The sequence below is a fragment of the Pyricularia grisea genome (genome assembly GCF_004355905.1).
Source record: "Pyricularia grisea strain NI907 chromosome Unknown Pyricularia_grisea_NI907_Scaffold_4, whole genome shotgun sequence".
NCBI lineage: Eukaryota > Fungi > Ascomycota > Sordariomycetes > Magnaporthales > Pyriculariaceae > Pyricularia > Pyricularia grisea.
Genome location: NW_022156718.1, coordinates 3,503,057 through 3,521,386, shown reverse-complemented (window position 1 = coordinate 3,521,386; position 18,330 = coordinate 3,503,057). Strand labels below are relative to the sequence as shown.

The following is an 18,330-nucleotide window of genomic DNA, read 5'->3' as shown; positions in this document are numbered from 1 at the left end:
CCTTCCCCGCGTACCAAAGTGACACCCCAAACAAATCTGCCTTGCAATTTCATGTGCGGTACGTGATTTTGGCCTAAATCCCAAGCTGCGCCCCATCGTGTCTTTTATTTCACACACCCGGCAGATGAATACGACCTTCGCCGGGCGACAACCTTTGTCTGATTTGTTTTCTTTTCAAGTACAAGTTCGCACAACAAAGTGATGTAGATTAGAGGACCAAGATTACATTTTGTCCTCCGATGTGCACGTGTACAACCGTCACACGATCTTTGTAGCCATCGTGTAGTTGTCACACCATCTCATCGCCATCATATTCACTGTCGTGTTGCTACAAGGCTGTCTCTCGATATACATATACTCGCATCTGCCAGATAATGAAAAAAAATCTGATATATTCGACCGTGAAGAAAATATCTAGTGTACTAGCTGGATCAAACAGGTACATCCCGTAGCTGAAAGCTCCTGGTATGGTGTGCCTCGCCAATGGTGAATGAAGTCATCATGTGAATAGAAGTACTGGTAAGTTGTAGATAATACCGCTCACACCGGTCAGTAAAAACCAACAGTACATACAACCTGCTATTTGTTCCACCAGAGTGTTTGTCGTATGAACATGGCTACTTTGGTATTGGACTGGGCGCCGTTCCTTACCTCATCGACCAGCTCCGTCGTCAAGTTTTCATTTTTTGACAACCCCCCCCCCCCCCCCAAAAGCGATCCGGCATCCTTAAGCCCTGGGGCCAGATGGGCTAGGTTCATCAAGTGTTCATAGCATGGATGATGTTAAACGTTTCCTGATATTTACATGCCCGAACGGATGCCTATTTTTAAAGCCCGCAAGAAGAATACTACAAGAAACGGGAGGGAGGGATAGTCACTGAGGGTGCTTTCCCCCCTTCTTTCGAGGTATACTGTCATGGACGTCCCTGTGGATGGGACACAAACTATGTAGATATGGGAAACCAGTAACCAATCCGCGAGATAACTTACGAGTTGCACGAACCTGCCGCGTCTCTAGTATGCAAGACCCATATGGTTAGTGTACCGTGAGGTCAGACCTTTCTTCTTACTTCTCAAACTGTCTTTGATATTCCCTTGTGGTCGACAACATCCATCGCCATCGGATGATCGCTGTTGCTGCCATCAGTCAAGCCTCTCGACTGGAGCGTCTCCGAGAACCGCTCTTTCGGGGGCATACCTTTCCACATGTAGCCATCATCGACGGTCCAAAGAACAGTTTGCCCTCATCAAAGTCAAGTCACACCAAAATCAGAGCAAAGGCTAAACACAAAGTTCGATGATATGTATAATGTATACGTGTACGGGCATTAACTAAACAACTCGAGCTGCCATTTTCCGACCTTAATTTATGTACAGAAGCAATAAAACCTATAGGAGTGATATGAACAGGAGACATGCCGAGCCTATGATGAGATGAAGAGAAATGAATGACCTCAACGGGTAAAGAAAAAAAGAGTTATGAGTTATCAAAGACAAACGAGATTCTTTACCCAGGGCTCCTAAAAACACCTCTTATATCCCAGTTATTATGAAGGGTAGGGGTAGTAAAAACGCTCTCTCCCAAACCTTGCCTTGTTTCATGAGGCAACTGACCCCATTGGTGCAAATGCACACTTTTTCTGTTGCTTTTTTTTTCTTTTCTTCGCCATCAAGAATGTGACGAGTCGTGAATTCCACAGCCCAAAATAGAGTCGGTAGACAGGTACTTGATGAGAGGTAAACAGGAAACGGAAACGACCGAGGATGAGGAGTTCGCCGTGTTGCTTATAGGGGTATCCAGACGACAAACAAAATGAATAATAGAAGCGGAAGGCTCATCAAGAAGGAGATTTCATGTAAAATTCAAGTAATACAGCCGAGTGATGATCAAGTTGCCACAGCCGCACCGTTCATGGGCGATAATGGAGGCTGGGATATCAAGACGCTGTTGTTGGTATTGACATCCGGCCCTACAGCATTGCCGTTGCCGGTTGGCAGGCCCTCGCGTGTCGCCTCAGCAACTTCGGTTCGAACTGGTGACTTAACCCCATGGGGATCAGGAACGACATTTTTGGCACTTGTAGGTGGCGTCGTCCGCCTGCCATCTTCGGGCTCCTCGGGAATGGTGGCAAACTTTCGCAAGACCTGCTTCAACGCGGGCCTGCGAATGGGCTTGGCCAGGAACTCGTTCATCCCGCTCTCCATACACTCCTTGACGTTGCTCTCCTCGCTGAAGGCTGTCAGGGCCACGATGGGTGCGCTGTAGCCCATCTGGCGGATCAATCGCGTGGATTGCAAGCCGTCAAGGTTGGGCATCTGCACATCCATGAAAATTAGATCAAAGTAAAGGTTGTTCTCCATGTTGGCCTTGACCACCTCGAGAGCTTCCTGCCCATCCGAGGCGACCGTGACGTCGGAGACGTGCTCTAAACGAAGCATCTTGGAAACGACCTCGACGTTTGTCGAGTTGTCGTCAGCGACAAGAACGCGCAGCTTGTTGCCGCCCTTGGCCGCAACTGCCTTGGCAATTTTTTCGTTCAAGTTGGCTTTGTGATCTTCCGTCGACATCTTGGGTGTCGCCGCTTGGGTTGGTGAGAAGAACGGATGGCTCAGTCCTACGAGGCGCGGCTTGTTGTCTAACACTGAAGCATGCTTCCCATCTGGGGCAGACTTGCTATGAGACACCACACGTACGTTGGTGGCATCACCGTCAGTAGAGACCAAGCTCTGTGGGCGAGACTTCATGCTGCTAGAGGCTGTGCTGGATGGTCTGATAGTTCGGGGTTTAATCAGTATCTGGCTGTACTTAAAATATACGAACAAACTGTGAAACTTACCTGTCCTTAACGTATTTGAGCGGTATCCGCATCGTAAAGACCGACCCGACACCAACAGTACTCCTCAGCGTAATGTTTCCACCCATGAGCGTGGCAAGCTGCTGGCAAATGCTCAGCCCTAGCCCGGTGCCTCCATACTTCTTGCTCAGACCCAGGTCGCCCTGTACAAAAGGCTCAAAGACACGTGCTTGCATATGCTCCGGTATACCCGGGCCAGAGTCCTCGACCTCGAACTCGAACAGGAAAGCCTTGGCACCTGGTGGAGGCGGTGACAAGGACCTCTCGCGTACCTGAATGTGGGGTACAGTTTTGGGATCCATCGGGTTGATGGCCAGTGCAGTTCCTGTCGTGCCTGGTGTTGAGACGCCTTTCGTCGATGCTGCCGATTGTGCTGACGACGAACCTACCCGGTGCCGTGGGCGTCCTTGCCTTGCAGATCCGCTCTTTGAGAAGGACGAAGAGCGACTGTTGTCGCCGGTTGGGTGGATCTGCTCGATCTCCTCCACACATCGTATCCTTAATTGCACTTTGCCCCCGGCAGGTGTGAACTTCAAGCTGTTGCTGACCAGGTTAATGATCACCTGGAGGATCCTGTGTTGATCTCCCCACAGGCACATATCCTTCAACCTGCCGGCTCCTGCAGCTGACGGGCCGAGAGCAGGTAGCCTTGTTTTTTCTATACTTTGTCTGTCGGGACTGACTGAGTACTGGTAGAAGTCGAGTATGTCGTGGCCCACAAACTCGACCGTGAAGTGCGTCCCGCTCTCGCGAACCTGCTTGTCAAAGATTGATAAAAGCTGCTGCCGAATGTCGCCCAAACGGAAGTCCCGCTCTTCCAGATTAATTTGATGTCCAATCTGGTTTTTTGAAAAGCTCAAGAGATCCTCGAGAAGATGCAGCAGTAAATCGCCCGACTTATAAAGCGTCTTGAGGGATTGCTTGATGCGCGTAATGTCCGTCTCCTCCATGCACACGGCGCACATGCCCATGATTCCGTTGAGAGGCGTCTTGAGCTCGTGTGAAATATTCGCGATAAAGAGAGTCTTGCTCTCGTTGGCTGCCTCGGCGGCCTTTTTACTAATCTCAAGCTCCCTCGTCCTCTCGGCGACCTTTTCGTCAAGGGACGAGTACTGTTTGTAAAGTTCATCCGTCATCTCGTTGAATGTGGTAGTCAGCTCTGTCAGCTCGTCTGTTATGTAGTGTTTGCGATCCTGAACCTTTCCAGGAATCTTGAACACTTGACGTTGAGTCAGGCTTTCGTCTTGGTCAGATTCTCGCCGTTTTCTCCTGGCGGGAATCCCTAACTTGTGCCTCGTCCTCCTGATAATGACTCCAAGCCAGCCCTTCTCTGATAGCGACGACAGTACTCCGGATCCCGGGTTCTCGCTCGTACCACCGTGATAATCATCATAGCCTGGGGGCATTATTGACTTCTCTGTCGCAATCTTGAGATCGCGAATGGGTCGCACGCTAAAGTGCGCGCATGGGAAGATGAGCAGAAACATGAGTCCAGCGGCGCCGAATACGCAACCAAGCAGGATGGTTCGCAGGGTAGTTATAGCCTGTAGCGCTTCTGCCCTGTCCTGCTCCACCACAACCACCCAGTCGACATACTGCGATTGGGGCCGCGCTGTACCGACGGACACATCTACTCCTTGCTCGTTAGTTGTCCAGAGGTTTGCCATGGCATTGTTGACAGCCCGTCGGTTGAACGTTGTCAAACTTTGGAAGACGGCGGGGTAGTCCCCGAGCTCAAACTCCTGGTTGTAGTTACCACTCTCAAAACTATGCTTGAGATGTCGGTCAGCCGTGCCGTTTGGCTTCGTAGGTGGGAGGACAAAGTGTATCTTTGTCCGGGCAAATTTTAAAGTGTCCGGTATCTTGTAAGTGCTGTTGGTCACCGGAGGGTCGCTAGAGTTGAACCTGTTATACTGCTCGTTAGGTCCAAATAGGAGCGTCAGCCCACTATTGCCGAGCCCCTCGGGAGAGTTCCTGATGAGTATAAGATTGGAAGCCGAAGCGACGAGGGTCATGTAACCGAGGACAAGCTTGTCCGTATTGCCACGGACAGCGACGGTGAGCGAGACCAGGGCGTAAGTATCATTGATGATAAGGGGGCCCAGGAACAGCCCCTGAGTCAGTCGTACGCCAGGAAATGCATCCGCGAAGAATATGTTCGTGTCAGGGGAGATAGGACTCGGCTCGCCCGTATCGGTGTATGTAATGTTAGGGTAAAGCATGGGCGGAAATCCGTACGTGTCGTTGCCCAGCATTGCAGGAGTACCATCGGGTTTGTTGTAGGGAAGTTTGATGTCGTGGAACATGGATGATGTAGTTGCCATGAGACCAGTAGACGAGGATCCCGTCGAGTTCCGTGAGTAGATGCGAGCTTGCAAGAGATCGGGCTGGCCAGGTAAGTTAAGCGCGTTTTCAACATCAACCCTGGCTTCATCCCACAAACTTGGCGTCGAGGAACCATTGTAAAAGTTCAACAGTGCACGCTGAACCAGTACCCGGGAAGCGATGGTGGAGCATGTTGTCTGCAGGAGGTCGATCTCGGCGGCTATGCGAGCAGCTTTGAGCGACGCGGTCAAGCTGAGGGCATTTTCTTGAACGCCAATTATGAATTGGTGAACGTATATCCAGACAGGTATCGAGACGATAGCAAGGGCAACCAAGGTGGCAAATACAACGAGCAGGGCGAGCTGCTCGCGGATGGCGATCCTCATGGCTGCGTTGCTGCGGACCTGGCAGGGCCGAGACTATGAAGACAGTTCCAGAGTTATGAGTGCCGAATGCATGTCGTGGGGCCGAAAGCCAGGCCGGCTTCAAGTCTCTCCGAAAACAAAACAAGGGTTTCGGTGAGTGACAGACTTTCGCGACAAGGCAAAATCGGCGTGGTCGTCGTCTTCGGGAGTCTTCTCGTCGTATTCCGATGATTCGCGTGCGATGATGGGGCGAGATGGGGGTCGGTAAAAACTCGATTATACAGACGGGTCAAATGGTTGTCGACCAACCACTATGCTGGTCTTGAACTAGCAATCAAAAGAACGTATATTCCAGGTAATAACGAGGAGATGTGCAGAGTGACGGTTGATCCGGCCCGCGACAGGGAGGAACACACAGTAAGTCGTCGTGTGAGTGACAGACTATGTCTTGCCTTGACGTGACTTCTGTCAGGGCAATTGACCTGCGTGGCCTTGCGGCACCGAAGGTGTTTTTCTCACAGTAGCGCAGGCCGCCGGCCGGGTTGGTTGGTTGGTTGATTGGGGGTTGCTTTTCCGGATGATTCGGTCGCTCAGTTAGCTAGGAGAATTAGACTAAGGGATCAACGTTCGCGCATTTGCAAATGCAACTGGTAGGGCTGCGGAGCCGTTGACGTCGATTGTTGTAGTCTATCGCCGTGCAGTGTTTTCTGCTGGTCAATATGGGGAAGTTTTGGCGCTTTCCATTCCTCTCAGAAGAAAAAAAAAAATCCAAAGTGCACGCACAGCTTTGGAAAGGCAAGATGCACCAAAACCACGGTCGGGGGAAAGGCGTGTTTACGGTACAGCAAAGGTGCGTCGGAGCTGAATGGGCGGCGAGCGATAGCTCAACCCATTCCTTGATGTGGTAAAGTAGGGTGGAATCAATCCAAAATGGGGTTGGTCTAGACCTGGGGGGCCACGCTCTGGAATGGGCTGCTCTGGGCCGCTCGGCGTATCAATTTGAAGAGAAAAATTTCGCAGGGGTGCCTGCCTGCTTCATTCGCCTCGCGAGAACTACGGGTACAGTACGAGAATTGGAACAATGCAAATGCGAGGGAACATGCTGTGTATTTGGCTCTGACGGACCTGGAAATTGGGTTTGATACTGATTGAGGCTGAAATAATATCCATTTCTTATACAATTAACATATTTAAAGACATAAATCATGTTGCAATTCGATCAGAGTATCGGATCTGGGGTGTCCATGCTCTTACAGTACGCATCTTCCATCATCTCTCCCTCTCTCCATTCGCAGTTTGGTGCAACCCCATATTCCTGTCAAGTGATCAATCAAAGCCGTAGTTTACGTACTGTAGGAGGTACTGCCGTGCTTCTCTTAATAATTATTCATCGCCTCAAACAGACCATGCAGGTGAGGAGTCGTCATGTCCGTGCCGAGTCCAATGGCAATGATGATGATGCGGTCAGAAAGCCCCGGCACCACACATCTTGGCTCGCATCTTGCGTGTTTCTTGTACTTCTCGGCTTTCTTCCAATTTGTTTTCGATCGATTGGAACAAAAACAAATGACTAGCCCACCAAGTTACTGGAGATACAATGGATTTATCATTTTCCAGACGACGGAGTAGAAGTTCCTTTGCCAGCCGCCCACCTTACCGTATCGATTGGGCGGCGGGAACAAACATTTTAAAGAATTATTACATTCAGTAATTGAAGAAAGGTTCCCCCCTGGTACAAACCAAAAGAAGCAAACGCGCGGAGATGGGATGCAAGGGAAAGTTCTCCACTGTTACCAAATCTCCTGTCGAAAAAAACCCACTACGGCTGGGTCTCAACACCAATCACGGCATATTGACTAAGATGCCAAGGCTAGAAACCCCGTATCTTATAGTGGACCACTTTGCCCGCTCTTCTGCTGTCGATGCGATCTGTGGAAGCATTAAGAGGGGAGCAAGGGGAGTTTTTGTTCATTTTGTGCCGATCATCGCCCGCGGTCTCCACCAACAAATTTAGCTGATCTTTTTGTCTGCGAAAACTGTAATATAGTGTTGCTGGTAGTGATACACTTTTTGACTTTTTGCAGCGCGGAGATGCCAAAAACAGCCTCAAGTCAACAACGAACCGCTCAGGGGTTTCCAGGAGTAAGAGAGCATAAACTACAAAGGACGAAGTAGCCAGCTAGGCAAGCTACCCTAGGTAATTACACTAAAATCTGGTTTTAGTACGGATATAGTGGCAGCCCAAGCGCCCTCGTCGAAACAAACACTCAGCACGCCGCTTTCCCTCTCAGACTAAGCCTTAAATGAATACGCTCTTTGAGCAAGAAGTACCGTACGAAGTAGCAAGTTTCGCTCACCGATTTAGCGTCGTACCTAGGTAGCTCTGTTCGCGTCGGGGTCGGCCACGCAAGTTTACGTGGCATTGCTAGTCATGTACCCAGACACCCAAGAAGCTACGGCTATGGTACAACCACTTTTTGACTCTACTATCCGTACGTACGAAGTACGGCGGTACTGAAGGCTAGCTACACTTGGTTACAGCACTTCTCTCGAGATACTGGCGTCCTGTTCTCCGGGCAGGCCTTCCCTGGTCATCTCAAAATGAACTCTATCACGTATGAGCTCGGTTGTCTCGGCACTTGCCGCCAAGCGCCTCGCCCCGATTTTTGTTCGTCTGTTGGACCCTGAAAGAAAAAAAAGAGTTAAAGATGAACAGTTTAAGCACGGAGTGCTAGAGGGGAGAAATGGCGAGGGGTCCGATGGTCGTACGTGCGACTAATTTACTAGGTATGTACTTAGCATTTTGCTGTATTTGGCTAGGTACGTTACTGTTTACTGTATAGTGGGAGAGATCCTATCTGGCAGATGGACCAGAAAGTTCAGAACAGCGTTCACCCACGTAGCCACGGTCCGCAGGAGAAACTCGCCCCAAGCGTCGACGGAAAACTTTGTCCATAATGGCTCAAAGCCCTCCCAAGGAGAGCGCCACAAAGTGAGGGGCCTGCAAAAAGACCCTTTTGACAGCTTGATTCAGGGTCTTCGGAAGATTCGATGGGTGGAACCACTCGCTGCCACTTGACTGCCTCCCAAGAAGAAAAGCCTGCATCACCGAGATGCGCCGAACATCCCGTTCCTGTCGGCACTGACACAAACTGACCACGAGGCTGGCTTGGCAGTTGAAGGGTACGTAAGCCTCGTTTGTGCATGCGACAGCAAAGATTTGCGATCGGATGGATGTATGTTGAAGATTTCTAGGATATCACAAGTTCAAAATCCATGCAGAAGATATTTTGCTTCTTTGCTTGTTGGTAGTTGCGTTGTTTTCTACAAGCATATGCCCGCCGTCCTCTTTAGCGTCTATGAACCTTTCACAAGCAAGCAAAGAAAGCTCAAACTGAGTGCAAGCGCACCCATTCATAACTCAAGCTTTCGAGAGGCTGGCAATCAACCCTAATTATCTGCAAGCTATGTTCCCAAGGTTTGTACACACAGGCCTAGCTTGTTGTGAGGACTTCACAAAACAAAGGCAAACGAGGTAGATGAAGAAAAAAATAAAATAAAAACACAAAATGGAATCAAGATCAAGACCTAGACTTGGGTTTCAGAAACATTGTTTTCACCAAACAACCTTCTCATACAACGCGCCTTGACTACCGATCGTGAGGTTTCAACCCAACCCTATCTCATCAGTTAACGTTTTGCTATTGAGATTTCAGCTTGTGTTTCTTTCCGAGGAGAACCGAGGGGATAACGAGAAGAAGAAGAGAAAAACAAAAGCCAAAACAAGCCAAGCTCCCGCGTGTCAGGATGCGAATCACGCGTGCACTCGCCCCTTTGGGACTACTACCACTCCCTGCCGCCGCGGCCGCGGTCGCCGTCGTAGGGATCCCCCTGCGAGGGATCGAAACCACCGCCTCATCCGCTGCCGTGGAACCCCGCCAAGCCGGAGACGGAAGCATCGGAAACCTCAAGATGTGCCGCGACGTGTCGCTCGTGCAGTCCCGACCGGGGCAGTCCCTCAACGACACCCTGGCCGCGACGTGCAACGCCGGGCCGGCCGAGTACGTCAACGCTCTGGACCTGAACGAGTGCCTTGGCGTTGATCCTGCGACGCTGGAGCTGGGGTGGGCGCGGGCCGGCCGGCTGAGCAGCTTCTGCTCGGGGTGCGAGCTGTCGGAGAACGAGTGGGGCGGCGACCGCGACGACCCGCACGCGCATGTGGCCGTCGGCAGGGTCACTTTCCGCTGTGTCTGCAGCGACGCCGGCCAGGATCACTCCAGCTCTGTGCGGCTCGACGACGGCAGCGTCGAGGGCAAGGACGGCGTGCTGACATGTCGCAACGGCAGGCGCGCCACCGCCATCCGCATGAACCCGGACGCCCCGGTGCGCACCGAGCCTGGCAGGTGCGGCCTCGGGCTCGGGGATATGGGATACATGGACTGCATTCCGAAACTGGACAACGGGAAGATCATCCCCATCGGCGACCGTAACAAGTTCGGCAGCAAGTTTAACGACTGGCGAGGTGACTAAACTTTTGCAAAAAAAAAAAAAAAAAAAAAAAAAAAAGGGGGGGGGGGTCAGTTGGCAGGCGTCCTGGAGAAGGCTCAACAAAAGTTCCGACAAAAGGTGTTAATGAGGCCTTGTAATCGCGCTGCTGCCTAAGATTTCGGGAGGCAGAAAAGGGGGAGCAATAATCGGGACTGTCCCATGATGTCTTCAGCGATTATCAAGTAACCAATCGTGTTAATTGTTCTTTCTGGTAACAGTCGATAGGCACTTCTCTCCGAAGACCAAATGGTTTGAGCAATTAAAAATGGTCCATTATTAATAAATCCCAGTGCAGTATATATCCCTATGATGGACGATATTGTCAGTGAGGACGACGCAACTACGACGCGAACCAGCGACACGTGTTACCCAATGCTTGATATGGACACTATTACTTTCAACCCCTTTCATAGCTGCCATATACGGCTGTTTATAATCATGTTATCATACAAAAAGAATGACTAACGCAGGACAAGAAAAAGGAATATGAGCCAGAGAGGCAACGAAACAAAAGAAACTGTAGGTTGTGCCGACGTTCCATGGTAGCCACCAAATGCTCGTTTTCCTCCATCCATCCTACTACCCTTACCCTCGTTCCTACCATTCTTATTCCCCTCCTGTTATCGCCTTAGGAACTAAACAAAACCAAAAACAAAGAAAACAAGATGTACATGACAGAAATTAGAGTATATATATGTAACGTGGTGATTAGTAGGTGTCCCCTCCTAATATCCTCCCCAAGTCGCCTTCCCAGGTGCTTATAACCCCTGCTCACACAAACGCTGTCGCCTCCTGAATAACCTCAGTAGCGGGCTCCTAAGCACTCTGGGGCATGCTGGGATCTCTTGTCTCGAACGGATAACCTCTGGAGCGGGCACTCTCAACCTTTTGAAGTCCCATCTTCTCCATCCCTGAGACGCCACTGTCGTTCTCGTCAAACACAATCCCGAGACCGCCCCCGATCCCGTTCCCGTTTGCTAACATGCCTTCTGCTGTTGTAGCTGTGGTTGTGGTTGTGGCGGACGCCTGGTCACTTATTGTAGCACCGTCGCCAGACTCAAGCTTCTCGTCGAGATTCATGAGAGCTGGCGGTCTATGCCTCATTTGCTGGGCCTTGGCGAGCGATATCGTCTTTTGCTGGTAGGTCGTCGTTATCGGTTGGTTATCGTCTCGGTCGATGGTGGCCTTCATCAGAGCTGCCATCCACAGTCTACCCTGTTTGATGTTTGGGACCGCAAAGTAGTGCACCATCGGCTTTGTGAAATTGACAGCCTTGGTGAGGCCTGATCGAGGAGGAACCAGCTTGAAGATGAATATTTGGTTCTCTTGTCCGGGAATATCGCGTGTCGGATCCAGCTCCGCTTGTGTCGCTGCAATTGTCGACATCTGGCTGCCAGCTGGTATCGTCGGCGTTGTCGAAGCGCCAGTCAAGGTTGCGTGCAGCCCAGTCAGTCTCTCATTATCGGCTGGTAGGACACGATGAAAGCTGATGTCAATAAGTCCCTTCTCCTGCTCGTCGTCCTCCGAGTAGTAATAAGCCAGTCTCCTGCCCTTGAGCACGAATAGCCGTGGCTTCCATGTCGTCATCAAGTTCGAGCTCTTCTTCTTCATCCATCCACTATAATCCGCATCTGCCATGGCCTCACGAGGCGAGATCTTCTGTAGACCACGAAGATACGCCGATGTCTCCTTTTTGTTCTTTTTCTTCGGTCGAGGTACAAGGCTAGGAGTCATTGTTGACGGTGCTGTTGTCGAGGTGCTTGGGCTCTTTGAAGTGGGCGAGTCGAGATCAAACGAAGGGCCTGCCGAAGGCGTGCTTGAACCGGTACGCGCGGGTGAGTTCATTGGTGAGTCCTTGAGGCTGTCGCCGGCACCGAATTTGGAGCGCTCCTGGCCCGTAACCGCCTCCGAGGTAGCTCGTAGCCCGAAGTTAAATCCGCCGCCATTCTTGGAACCAAAGCTGGGTTTTGATAGCCAGTCCCCATGCAATCCTTGCCTGGTTCCCGTCGATGTTGGTGATATGGGCGATGATCGTGGCTGCTGCCCATCTAACTTCGTAACTGTCGGCGGAAGGCCATCGCTCAGAGGGTGGATCGGTCGGTTCGTCGAGTCCGTGGTGTTGGTTGATGCTGTCCTGCGATGTGCCGCGCTTGATGCGCTATAATACTTCTGAGCAGCAGGCGATGTGACGCTATCGCGGGCCGTCGAATCCATACTTCCAAAGTGGCTATGCCGTGAGTGAGCCGTGGCACTGCGAACCCTTTGCTCCTCAGCGTAGCTTGTGTTCCTCGAGTGGCCCCGCGCGTGCTTTACGCTGTCCCGTTTCTTCAACACGTTCCTCCTTCGCCCATCGCCGTCCGTGGATGAAAAGTAGCCACGATCGAGGTCGACCGCGGAGTCCTGATCGTGCGGATTGGTGACTGCAAGGAAATCATTCGGGAACCCGACTGAGGATAACGGCCGCGGACCAACGGTGTGAGCACCTTGAGCGGTGGAAGCTGTAGCACCGCCTAATGTCCAGTTACGATCAAAAGATGGTTGCTTCCTATGCGAATTCGGTTCTGGCATGGGGTAGGTACTGTTATTCTGCAGCCTTGGCGTGGCCGAGGGGGTTTGTATCGAAGTCCCTGTAAGGCGGAAATCGGTGGAAGAGTGGCGACGCGAATGATGCAGGTCTCTAACCGACGCAGCAGACGGCCTCTTCTCATGATTTGGCCTAACGGGAGACACGGGAGAAACGGGTGAGACGGGCTCGAATTGACTGCCCTGCGTGACCGATCTACGCCTGTTGCCGCCGCTGAACATGGATGACGTGTTGCTGTCGATGGTCGGAAATCTTGTGATTGGAGCAGTACTCGTGATTGTGTTGGTTCTGCTCCTGCCCCGGCTGCCCCTGTCCGATCCAACGTCGCTTCCGTGTGTCTTGCGAGTCGTTGGTCCCTGCCCGTTCACCTCGTCCAACAGGGCTTTGATCTTCTGCCATGTTTTTAATCGTCTCCCCACAGAGCCAAGATCAAACGCCTTGATGAAAATTGACGTTTGGTCCATACCAAGTAAAACTTCACCCGTAATTTCTTGATCCCTGAATACCTCGCAATGATGCTTCTCAACACCTGCAGTGAAGAGATGCTCCGCCACCTGATCTGCTGACCATGACAGCACTTCGCTGCGCGTGTACGACCCATCTTCTTCCTCATCCGTCTCTTCTCCCTGAATATATGACATACGGTGGTCAATGTGAGAACTGTATTCACTCCCTGAGTCTGCATTTGGCTGTCCGTTGCTCGGTGTTGAGCGCAAGGTCTCTGTAATGTGCTCGTCAATCACGTTAAGAGTCTCCGACAGCACGTAACTCTCTTGACTGGAGCTAGCGGCACGAGAAGAAATGTGAGATCCAGAAGCTGCGGCACCAAGCGGAGGGAGACTCTTGTTTGAGTTTGTCGGAGGCGCCGATGAAGCCTTGAAGGAGCTGAGCGGCATCGTTGCTGCTGGTGGCGCTACGGGCTGCGGGGACATCATGGCGGGAACAGGTGTTGACTCTGCGGTTGGGGGTGAGATGGTCACAGCATTCGGACTGGTTGTCTTTGCCGACACATCCAACTCGGCTGGGGGACTCGGTTCGGATATCGATGATTCTGACGTCGGGAAGGGGACATTTTTCGACGAAACGTTGTTGGCGAGGGGAATCGATGGAACTATTACGCCCCTGGGTGCAGGTCTCGTATAAACTGAAAGGCAATCGCATCCAATCAGTTTGACCGTTCAATCCGTGATCCGCCACCTATAACAGCGGCTAAAAGCATTCGGTGGTGCGACTTACCCTCGGGAAAGAGACCGGTGCCGCCGTTGAGGAGGTGCTTTCCCAGAAACCAACCATCGCCAAACTCATCGTCCCTCTCAATAAGTTCGACGCGATCACCTTTGGTGAGGCTGAGCTCGTCCGCACTCCGCGCCTGGAAGTCGTCTGGATACGAATACGCAGCGTTAGTATCTCCAAAGCGGGGGATTGTGAGAATCGGCGCTCCAGCATCGACGTGATGATGTCGTCTATGTAGTTTTCAATCGTTGAACGGGATTGTGAAATAATAGCAGCTAGACATGGGGTCTCCAAAAAAAGTCCCAAAGTATATAGTTGATCTGGAGTTCTTGTCAGGCCACAAACTGACATGGGCACTTACGGATTACGAGTAAGATGTCGCCAACGTTGGGACGGGCATTGGCAGCCCCCGTGTCGCTGTTCCCTCTCGCGGCCATTGTGTCAAGACCAAATCATTGACAATCGAGGATTCGGTCCGTCGTCAAATGGGGTCGTCGGCGTCGATCGAGGTCGTCGCAGAGGGCTGACGGGGGGGGGCGATCTCAAAGGGGCGTGGCGTCGGCGACGACAAGAGGGAGAGCGAGGGTTGAAGGTTCAAGGGGGAACGGATTGAAGGACAGTAGTGACGACCAGTGGCGGTCGCGCAGGCCAGGGCGAAATGGCGGGCGGAGAACAACGGCAGGCACCAAAAAATAACCCCTGTAGTCAAAGCCAAGACCAGCAAGCCAGTGAGGGAACAGCGCGCGGGTGGTCGTGCTGAGGTGTATGTAGAGTGGGTGGTGGGAGTGTGTGTGGAGCGAGCAGCGGTTGCTTGTGCAATCATAAAAGTTGTTCAAAGTTTGGTACCAATAAGACCCCTGTTAAGGCACATCAAATCATCTCGGAGCGCGTGGTGTTCTTTCTACTCTAATGAAATTCGCGAGACAACATGCCAGGATCTAAACAAAGATTTACATTGATTTCAATGAAAAAAAAGGACTGGCCATACTCTTGTGGTTCACTCGCCAAACGGTAGACTACTTGTGCCCCCCTAACGGTACAAACGTACGTACGGTACATACTGTACGTCTTCAGCCAACTAATAATGTAACTACTGTAGGTGCCTTACCGTGTACGGATGGATGACTTTGCTGGCACCACTCACTCATCACCAATCAATTGCTCGACTTGTTGATACGAACACGGACTTCAAGTCATGCAAAAGTCCACTCACGGAAGTCCAGATCAAACCCCAAGTCACCAGTTTGCCTACAGTAGTTAGGTTTTCTGACTCTATTTTGAGTCTTTGGTTACCTCGTTTGAAGGGGGAAGAGAAGGGCCTCACCGTCCCATCCTTAGCCTGGCCCTTTTGTTTTTCTCGCTCAGAGCGTCACGGACAGGTGCCGGAGTAAGTGCATGTGAGCTTTGACGCACCTGCGTTTGCTGTGTGCTAGTATACCGCCCGAGCGAGTCTCGAACGCACCATTGTCGAGAAGCAAAATACGAATTTTGTTGTTCCTTCCAACTTGTTGTTGCTTGTGTCCAGAGGGGAGGAAAGAAATTGCAGATCCCATCGCCAAAAAAAAACTAGTGTCACCGGCAATGAACGTTGGCCGGCTTTCCCGGGCCCATATCCCTCCCTCTTCACTCCTATTGAGAGGCAAAACCAAAAACAGTAGCAACCGCCCCACCAGCCACCGGCCATTTAATTTTTTTTCCTTCCAGATTTGATGACGATTCCCGCTCTTTATCATCCTTACCCTTGCCCCGTGCCCTTGTTAACCCGCCGAGACAACGCTTTTTCAGTAACAAGCCTCTTCCTTTTTTTCCGTTTGGACTGTTCTTTAACCTGATCGTCATCGACAAGGTTGTCAGCGACATCCCTGGAGATAAGGCGCTAAGATGGTTGATGAAGCGACTGGCTACAATTGCCGGCGATACGTTGCTGAGCAGTTGGATTTGTTTGCATTTTTCCCCCTCAGGTGATTGAGAAAAAGTGCAAGATGAAATAACTTGCCAGTAAAATCATGCAATATGCTGACATGACAGTGTTTCTTGTATCATTCCGTCTTGTGCATCGCATCATTCCTTACGCAGCATCCAACATTCAAGCGCCGGGATAATGGCTGACATTATACTGCTGCATCCTTCAGGGATGAAGGGCAAGAGTCCCTCCAGTGGCAAGATACGTAGTCATCGTACTGTCCTACCTGCTCCGTACACAAATATATGCTCTGTACAGTAATGTATTCTTGTCGTTTGTAGGAATTGAAGCCGGTCAACGAACGATGCGAAGCTCCACGTCGGTTACTTCTCCCGTCCACTAAGGGAGAGTTGTTGGTACGGGAACACTCCCTCGACACGTGAGCTGGATCCCGCCCCACGGGCTCCTGCAACCAATTAGGTTTAGATAAACAGGTAATATTCTCCTACCCGTTGGGGGCGTCACAGGGGCAGCACCAGGTTAATGCTAGGATTTGATTAGACGGAAGTGGAGGTCAGCGGGTTTGTCAAAACGGTTCGCGCCTAAGCTGCCACGTCCCATAGCCTGCAAGCAGCTACCCACCTTGAAAAATACAGGGAAAACAATGTCCGGTTTTAGGTTTTTGCTTGCGGGCGCTCAATTCCCAGATATTTTTTTTTCAAAGACCTTTTGACGCATAATGCGATAAACACGGCGGCGCTTCGGTGCGATCCGTGGGCATAGAGTGTGCTACGGCGGAGCCGGTGCCCCCGCCAAAAAGGGGCTAGGTGGTTGATCATAACGTTGGAAGGACAATGCACGTGCATTGTAGCATTGTGCGTACCCATGTAACCTTATGAGCGAGCTCCTTTACCTACCTACCCTGTACATGTAGTCTGGAAGGATATTGCCATGAGTCGCAGTGTACAAGTTCGAAGAATCTGTTGTCTTTACATCATTAGAAAGCTGGCTTAGTCACGTTGCTATCAAGTGTAGAAGCCGTGTCGTGTCATGACTAATGATGTAACAAAGTACTAAGATACGTAGCTGAATCTCAGTTGCAAAATGAGAGAGAGAGGTAAGCCAACAACTCCAGCTGTTAACGTACCTACCTAGAAGACCCACATTGGAACTCTCCCAGAACGGCAATGGGTGTAAGATGCCTCGGTAACTCCACAGCTGCAACCGACACACCCATGCATCATCTCCTTAGCCGCAATCGATGCTATATCCATACCAAACAGCTATATCGTTTATTGCATGCCGTGATTGTATAATCCGAATTACCCACAATCCTTCTGAAGCTTTGATACAGGTTTCACAAGCCCGGTTACACTTGAACTGTAGCATCTAATCTCCAACCGAGCACCCAAACCCTGAACACCAAACAAGAAAGTCCCTGGGCCATTCAAGGGAACCCATCACGGAAATGTCATCTCAATCATACACCCACTTCCTGGTGCACCGGCCTGCTCCCGGTGTGGCGCACGTTGAGATCAACCGGCCCGACAAGCTCAACTCGTTCTACGAGGAGATGTGGCTCGAGTTTGGCCGCGTCTTCAACGCCCTGTCCGTCGACCCCGACGTTCGCGCCGTCGTCCTCTCGGGCGCCGGCGAGCGTGCCTTCACCAGTGGTCTGGACGTCCAAAAGGCCTCGGACGGCTGGCTCTTCAAGGGCATGGATGACGGCAATGGTCAGCCCTTGGACTCGGCCAGGTTTGCCACCCACGCCAGGAGGCACATTGCCGAGTTTCAGGACTCCATTGGCGCCATGGAAAAGTGTGAAAAGCGTATGTGTTCTTATAATACCAATTTCAGTGCCTTAAAAATCCCATCTATAGAACATGCATAATGAGTTCTTTTATTTTAACATAACACATAAAATCAACCCGCAGCCGTCATCTGTGTGCTCCACGGCCTCTCCCTCGGCCTGGCCATCGACCTAGCCTGCTGCGCCGACGTGCGGCTGGTTGTGCGTGGCACGCGCATGGCGGTCAAGGAGGTCGACATCGGGCTGGCGGCCGACATTGGCACGCTCAGCCGGCTGCCAAAGGCGGTCGGCAGCCTGTCGTGGGTCAAGGAGGTGTGCCTGTCTGCGCGCGAGTTCACGCCCGAGGAGGCGCTGGCCGTCGGGTTCGTCAGCGGGCCCATCCACGAGACCAAGGCCGGCGCCCTCAAGGCCGCCCTATCCATGGCGGCCCTGGTGGCGAGCAAGAGTCCCGTGGCGGTGCAGGGCACCAAGGAGCTGCTCAACCACGCGCGGGACCACAGCGTCGAGGAGAGCCTGAGGTACACGGCCATTTGGAACTCGGCCGCCCTGCAGACGAGGGATATCAAGGATGCGTTGTTGAGCGGGATCCAGAAGAGGAAGCCCACTTTTGCAAAGCTGTGAGGAGGTTTGGGGAGGAATCGGTTTGTGAGCATAGCTGAACGGGTCAGGAGAATTCTATAGATCACTATAGAAACTTGTACAAATGC

The 18,330-nt window shown here is 51.6% G+C and overlaps 5 protein-coding genes across 5 annotated transcripts; 3 read left to right on the top strand and 2 right to left on the bottom strand.

The window, feature by feature from the left end:
• Window positions 1–1,294: 1,294 nt before the first annotated feature.
• PgNI_07743 (uncharacterized protein) lies at window positions 1,295–6,522 on the bottom strand. The gene is made up of 2 exons (XM_031127753.1): window positions 2,838–6,522; window positions 1,295–2,770 (listed from the first exon to the last, which is right to left on the bottom strand). Exons 1-2 carry the CDS (start codon window positions 5,564–5,566, stop codon window positions 1,888–1,890), a joined length of 3,612 nt encoding a protein of 1,203 aa, XP_030980504.1. The 5' UTR covers window positions 5,567–6,522; the 3' UTR covers window positions 1,295–1,887.
• A 1,980-nt stretch (window positions 6,523–8,502) lies between these two features.
• PgNI_07742 (uncharacterized protein) lies at window positions 8,503–10,075 on the top strand (the record flags this gene model as incomplete). The annotated part of the gene is made up of 3 exons (XM_031127752.1): window positions 8,503–8,537; window positions 8,645–8,728; window positions 9,262–10,075. 3 exons carry the CDS (start codon window positions 8,503–8,505, stop codon window positions 10,073–10,075), a joined length of 933 nt encoding a protein of 310 aa, XP_030980505.1.
• A 406-nt stretch (window positions 10,076–10,481) lies between these two features.
• PgNI_07741 (uncharacterized protein) lies at window positions 10,482–14,488 on the bottom strand. The gene is made up of 3 exons (XM_031127751.1): window positions 14,272–14,488; window positions 13,914–14,057; window positions 10,482–13,821 (listed from the first exon to the last, which is right to left on the bottom strand). Exons 1-3 carry the CDS (start codon window positions 14,345–14,347, stop codon window positions 10,910–10,912), a joined length of 3,132 nt encoding a protein of 1,043 aa, XP_030980501.1. The 5' UTR covers window positions 14,348–14,488; the 3' UTR covers window positions 10,482–10,909.
• A 350-nt stretch (window positions 14,489–14,838) lies between these two features.
• PgNI_07740 (uncharacterized protein) lies at window positions 14,839–15,301 on the top strand (the record flags this gene model as incomplete). The annotated part of the gene is made up of 2 exons (XM_031127750.1): window positions 14,839–14,921; window positions 15,010–15,301. 2 exons carry the CDS (start codon window positions 14,839–14,841, stop codon window positions 15,299–15,301), a joined length of 375 nt encoding a protein of 124 aa, XP_030981251.1.
• A 1,980-nt stretch (window positions 15,302–17,281) lies between these two features.
• On the top strand, window positions 17,282–18,244 carry PgNI_07739 (uncharacterized protein; the record flags this gene model as incomplete). The annotated part of the gene is made up of 2 exons (XM_031127749.1): window positions 17,282–17,642; window positions 17,748–18,244. 2 exons carry the CDS (start codon window positions 17,282–17,284, stop codon window positions 18,242–18,244), a joined length of 858 nt encoding a protein of 285 aa, XP_030980769.1.
• Between the last annotated feature and the right edge of the window lie 86 nt (window positions 18,245–18,330).

What these genes read in the sequence shown, in the direction of transcription:
- PgNI_07743 (XM_031127753.1), bottom strand. Translation starts at nt 5,566, where the DNA reads ATGAGGATCGCCATCCGCGAGCAGCTCGCCCTGCTCGTTGTATTTGCC. An exon ending in CTCAAATACGTTAAGGACAG is followed by an intron (nt 2,771 to 2,837) that starts GTAAGTTTCACA and finishes CCGAACTATCAG; the next exon opens with ACCATCCAGCACAGCCTCTA.
- PgNI_07741 (XM_031127751.1), bottom strand. Translation starts at nt 14,347, where the DNA reads ATGGCCGCGAGAGGGAACAGCGACACGGGGGCTGCCAATGCCCGTCCC. An exon ending in CGACATCTTACTCGTAATCC is followed by an intron (nt 14,058 to 14,271) that starts GTAAGTGCCCAT and finishes ATTCGTATCCAG; the next exon opens with ACGACTTCCAGGCGCGGAGT. An exon ending in CACCGGTCTCTTTCCCGAGG is followed by an intron (nt 13,822 to 13,913) that starts GTAAGTCGCACC and finishes ATTGCCTTTCAG; the next exon opens with TTTATACGAGACCTGCACCC.